A 6,439-nucleotide genomic window follows, 5' to 3' on the forward strand; every position below is an offset into this window, starting at 1 on the left:
TGCTTTAGGTTGCCGTCTGGCGATCTTCTTCCCTCCCTCAGGGACTGCTTTGGGACGTCCCATGGTGCTGTGTCCCCCAATGCCACGCACGAGAAAAATGGATTTTTTGTACTCACCGTAAAATCCTTTTCTCGTAGTAGGCATTGGGGGACACAGATCCCTCCCTTTCCTTGGAGCATTTGTTCTTGTTCGTGGTTCCGGCGTTTGCTTGTGGTTGTCGGGTTCCCCAGTTCAAGACTTGTTGGCACTCCGTTTCTTTTTGGTTCAGGTGTGGCGTTCCTACTGCTTTGGGTACTGACTGAGTTGTTCTGGCTCTAGCAGAGGGGTATAGCCCACCTGGGTGGAGCCAACACTTTTTTGTTTCTAGTGTCAGCCTCCTAGTGGCAGCTGGGCATATACCCCATGGTGCTGTGTCCCCCAATGCCTACTACGAGAAAAGGATTTTACGGTGAGTACAAAAAATCCATTTTTTCAGATAATGTATTGCTTTAAAACAAGTTTTATCTTTATCACATGACATATACCACAGTGTGTTATATCTCCATATCTTATGTGGACTGGCAATCTACTGCAGTCTCTTCTAAATCATCTGAGGTATGAGAAGCCTGCAGCACTCACAGGAACGCCGGTGCCTTCTCAAAACAGCTGATTGGAGGGGGTCCCGGGAGTTGGAACCCCACCGATTTAGATACTGAGGTTAAGGTCATCAGAATGAAAATCTCGCAAAACCATTTAAGGCCTTATGCACACAGCTGTTGCCCAGCCGTGGCTGTATTGCGGCCTGCATACAGCTGGTCCGCAATACACTGGCACTGGTCGTGTGCACCCCGCATCACTGATGTGGAAGGGAGGCACGGAACCCCATGGAAGCACTATGGCAGGGATCAGCAACCTTTGGCGCTCCAGCTGTGGTGAAACTACGACTCCCAGCATGCACACATCCTTGGCTGTTTTCAGAACTCCCAGTGGAGTGAATGGAGCATGCTGGGAGTTGTAGTTTGACAACAGCTGGAGTGCCGGAGGTGGCTAATCCCTGCACTACGGAATGCTTCTGCTGTGTTTCTGTCCATGCCTCCGCACCGCAAAAGAGTAGAACTTGTTCTACTTTTTTTGCGGTGTGGGCATATCAGGGAGTGTTGCTTCACAGGAAAGGACACTGCCTCCGTGTGCCAAAAAATGCAGCAACATTTTGGAGTGAAACTACGACAGTTTAGAAGTGGTGTATATTCAGACTGCCCCATTGCCTCTATTTGTTTGTTTTATGTTTGGCTCAATTATTATATCTTACATAATCCAACCTTGGCCGGTCACTGAAAAATATGTCCCTTTTGCCCCCTCAGCCTTTTGAAGTGGATTTGTCCCATGTATATTTGGCTTACACTGAGGAGAGCCTCCGTCAGTCCTTAATGAAGCTAGAAAGGCCTAGAACATCAAAAGGAAAAACAAGACCCAAGACAGGTCGGAGGTATGTGTCATCCTTTTTATTAGGCTTGAGATGTGAAACTGAAGGTATCACTTGGTTGTTTAGATGAAGGTTTCTCCATCATTCTCTAATGAGGCCTCACAATCAGAAGAACATGGTGATGCATGGTTCTTAGTATTGGTTGCAGTCCATGCCAAAATGTAAAATGTATCTCTTCGGGGCATGGCCAGCAGCTGACATGGCAAGATGCATGTGAAGGAAGCTTTCTAGGATCCGGGCATCCTGACAGAATATGGCCACGCCACGGTGTACCCTACTTACCTGTGGACCTCCAGGTGCCATCTTACCTCAGGCGCTGAGACTAGAGCGCTCTCTTGGCTACAGAAAGGAGTGGCCATTCCGTGTGACAGGTCTATGTTTGTGTCCACAAGTATGTCTGCTGTTGCTGGACTTGTGAACTCTAGTCGCTAAGAAACCTGGGCTTGCAATTTCTGGGCCATCATGTTCCTTTTTTTCTTACTATGGAGTTTAAACTTTTACATGATGATCTTTTTTTCAGCACCACCCCTATCAATGTTTGCCACTTATTGTTTGCAATATTACACCATGTCCATGCTTTTGCCAGTATTAATGTGTATGTGCTGGGTCAGTTTCTCAGCTCATCTCACTTCTGACAAATTGATTTACTAAGAAAACCATGGGTCCAGTGGTCTTGGATGTTCCTGTTCTACTTACTCCAGAAGTATTTCTTTATTGGTTCACAAATCTAGTCATTGAATTATATCCTTTTGCTGATTGTCTGCCTGTGGGGTCGCCCATGAGCCTGGATCTTTTCTGAAAACTATTAACTGGTTACATTTCTGGAGGCATAAAACTCCTAGGCATGTCTAGGCATACATCTTTTATAGCTTTGCACATAGCTCCCTATCTCATATAGACTACCATATGTGGTTGGATTGGGTACCGTATGACCACAGTTTCTTAGTATACTATACTTGACTAGAATAAAATACCTGACTAGGGCCATATCAGACCATTTGCCACTTCTCTGTATTTTTTAACCAGGTATCTACATCAGCAGCATATAAGATTAATGCTCAGCGTTTTTTGTTGACTCTCTTTAGCCCTCAGGATAGGGAACAGATCAAAGTGTTTTTTTGGGTTCCATGCTGAGTATCACACAACCATATTCATTCAGGTTCATGTGGGCCCTTGTGCGATAGTCTCAGTAGGCCCCCTTGTGGCATTTTGCATGGCGCTTACAGCAATGAAACAGAATGTATTATAGATTAAATGACTTACACAGAGCATTCTACAGAGCGGCTATATGTGAATCAGTCCTTATGTGCTTACTTTTATTTTCTACCCAGTGTTTCAGTCCCTCAGGTCTACTCACAGATATGTGCCCCCTCACGGTAGATATGCCAAGATGTGTGCCCCCTCACGGTAGATATGCCAAGATGTGTGCCCCCTCACGGTAGATATGCCAAGATGTGTGCCCCCTCACGGTAGATATGCCAAGATGTGTGCCCCCTCATGGTAGATATGCCAAGATGTGTGCCCCCTCACGGTAGATATGCCAAGATGTGTGCCCCCTCACGGTGGATATGCCAAGATGTGTGCCCCCTCACGGTGGATATGCCAAGATGTGTGCCCCCTCACAGTGGATATGCCAAGATGTGTGCCCCCAGGAGGATATCCAACATATCTATGACCGTTACCATGCCAGAGTGACATCTTGTATCACAGCAAGCGAAAAAGCCACCAGTAGAAATGTGACCCTGCCTCAATACATACCCTGCTGCAAAACCCAAAAGGATGCACCACCTTGGTTGTATGGTTATTGACCAAGCACCACAATGTATACTGTCGATCTCTGCTCCATCACAGTTTTCCAGATGGTCTTTTATCGTTTTACACTAGTGAATATTAATATACTGTATACTAATGTAAATTAACATGTAGACAAAGTAATCAATACAAGTCCAATTATATTGCTTATATCAGCAGTATTAATATTAAATTTTCCTTTTTTCCAGGAAGCGTTCAGCAAAACCAGAAGCAGTGATTGACTCATTGCTACAGTAGCAGTTTCCTTTCCTGGAGTGTGAAGAACACGGTGTGCTGGCGGCACGGCGGCCTAAGATGGAATTGTAGACCTTTGTGCAATGTAAACAGGGGACAGTAATGGATACCCTGTGTAGGCTTTGTATAATAATACACGTGAAACCTGTGTCTCATCATATTGTGCCATGCCTCATAATCATAGGATCATGGCATTATAGCTCACATTTCATTCTGGCTAATGAATACAATGGAACATGTCTCCATTGTCCTAGCAGGACATGTACCATGCCAGATCATTTTAAGAAAGTTATGCAGAAATATCCAATATTTGCCCTTGAGTTTTCTAGGAATTATCAGCTCCTATTTAACAGAAGCTCTTCTGACAAATAGGCTTAGACATACCCACCCCTTTTAGTTAGCGCAGCATGCAAACTATAAGCCATTCTGCCCAATGAGATGAAAGCAAGCATAAGAATATCTTTTATTAATCTCTACCGCACCCCCTCTCTAGTTATTGTGCCGCACCCCCTCTCTAGTTATTGTGCATGGTTAGTGCCCACAGCAGCACAGGATATTTTATGCGTTAGAGTGTACTGATCAGCAGAAGGGTATTGAAAGAAGAAAAAAAACGGAGTTCCTCTCAGGTAGTATGTTCAGAAAAAGAAAGGTGGAAATAAGCTAACCTTACATGGTTGTACTAGGATAGGCACAATGCAATTGTAGGCCTTTAGTATAGAAACCAATGGCAGCCCCTCATCTTCCTTAGGGCAGATAGAATTGCTATGATCTGATTTGTGAATGGATTGTGCAATAAGACCAAGGCTAGTTGCCCACTAGTGGAGGCGATCGGGCAGGAAGAAGCCTACTGTGTCTCTGTGTACTCTGGCATTGGTGGAGGTATGCAAGGTTCCGTCCTGCCTTCAGTATAATGGGGATTGGCAGAGATCCAGACATATTCTGGCACACATGGCTTTTCACAATCCATTGCTGTTTAAATACATCAGATTCATAAAATATCTACGTATACATCTTCTCATCTAGTGTAAAGTAACTAAGCCTGTTAGCAGACAGCATTATGGTTGCTGGCTATGTAAAAAAACAACAACAAAAACCACCATATTTACTGTGTTGGAGTCTCTGATCTTGTAAATGGTAAAATTAATGCTGGCAGCTCTGAGGAGCCTCACAGAAGCCCTGAACAGGTTTATTTAATGTATATTTGTGTGGATTCTTTGTGCCCTAATGTACAGTTTTTTGTTGTATTTTATTTTTGTGGATATATTAAAGGAGCAGATGTTCATTTTATACTTCACATTTCACAATGTTGTCATTGCTTGCCAACATGACAGTTTCTATTGTGTAACATATTATGAACCACAGGGTTGTAGGCGACTAACAAATGTATGATGATTTGTATTGGAAAAAAAAAAGAATAAGTGAAGGAAAGTGGTATTGTATATGGGTCATGTTTAATAATGAACTCCACTAACCTTTCACTTATGAGATATATTATTGCTTGATGTACTGTAACTCACACAGCCCAGTTGTGATCAATGGTTAGTCTTAACCTGTAACTGAACCACTTACTTTAATTGGTTGGGGAAGGCCATTAACGGGGTTGTGCTTTAGATTAATAATTTATCCTCAAGATAGGTGATCTATATTATTGGCAGGGGTTCGACAACCGGCACCATAGTCGATCAGCTGTTTGGAGAGGAGGCAGTGCTCCATACAAGCACCACTTCCTCTTCATTAAACTGCCCGTCGTCTCGCAAATGCATTGTAACTACAAGTACTCGCACAGTGTAATGAAGAGGAAGGAGTGCTCTCATAGAGCGCTGCCTCCTCTTCAAACACCAGATTGGTGGGGGTGCCAGGAGTCGAACCCCTGCCAATCAGATATAGATCACCTATCCTGAAGGTAGGTCATTAATATAAAATAATCACAGAAAAAGATACAAAACATCCTGCACGATATGACAACTAAATATGTGGATGTACATGGCAACATTTATAAGGAAAAAAATCACGGAAAACACAATAGATGCAAACATTATATATGAACTAAGCCCTCACTCTAATATAAAAAATCTGAGACGCACAATATATTTTGAACAAAACACATCTGTACCCGCGCCAAGGTAGTCTCAGTCAAGCAGGTCCTACGCTAAACCTACCTATGCCGTTGGGCATCTACATTCAGAAGAGCAGACCCTGCACATATAGTGTGCTGCTCCTAGAGCAACCAATGATAGGAGGAGCACGTACACCTATATGTACCACTTAATCAAAGTCACATGTGGGATAGGTGGGGCAAAAAGTGCACAAGAATGCTGGTCCCCAGATAATAGGAGTGCATTCACTCCTGAAGGTGCCACTCCTTCAAGCACATAAATTTATCAAAAATCACAGAAAAACATACAAAACATCCTGCACGATAAGTCATTACTATAAAATAGCTGCACAACCCCTTTAAGGGTAGGACACGGCCAACAGGAGGTAAAGATCCTGATGAAAACCCAGCAGGCTTGCAAACTCCAGTATTTTTCTAGGAGATCGTTAAAATGTGTCAGTTACCTATTGTTAATGGCTAAGGGTAAACCTGAAAAACCTCACAGCGACTAATATGGCACTTGGGAATCAGATTTCACAATGTATTACAAAACTGACAGCTCGCTTGTCTACGCTGGGATTTGGATGCACGAGTTCACCCCACCATTGTGGTCCTACACTATAGATATCTTGCCTGTTATGTCATATCAGCACATTTCCTGATGTACTGTAGTTATTATGTATTCATAGCCTAATATAAGCAAATCTATCTGGTAGCACTCAGTGATAGTTTGTCTTCCTGTACATGCCTCATTAACGTCTTACAGTGGTGAACGCTTGCATTTTATGGCCAGGTCTTGCCTGTACTTTTACAATCCGTTGTCTCAAAAGGTCCCT

General features: G+C 43.3%; 1 protein-coding gene across 7 annotated transcripts in view; it reads left to right on the plus strand.

Moving 5' to 3' along the window:
- The window catches only part of KIF3A (kinesin family member 3A), an 80,734-nt gene extending 75,330 nt beyond the window's left edge, over positions 1–5,404 (plus strand). For all 7 annotated transcript variants that reach the window (XM_044280823.1, XM_044280825.1, XM_044280827.1 and 4 more), the window contains 2 exons: positions 1,341–1,465; positions 3,463–5,404. In XM_044280823.1, coding sequence (XP_044136758.1) covers positions 1,341–1,465; positions 3,463–3,511 — 174 coding nt within the window. In that variant the 3' untranslated portion in view covers positions 3,512–5,404. The remainder of the gene's footprint in view (positions 1–1,340; positions 1,466–3,462) is intronic.
- Positions 5,405–6,439: the final 1,035 nt, after the last annotated feature.

Source organism: Bufo gargarizans, chromosome 2, assembly GCF_014858855.1.
Source record: "Bufo gargarizans isolate SCDJY-AF-19 chromosome 2, ASM1485885v1, whole genome shotgun sequence".
Lineage (NCBI taxonomy): Eukaryota > Metazoa > Chordata > Amphibia > Anura > Bufonidae > Bufo > Bufo gargarizans.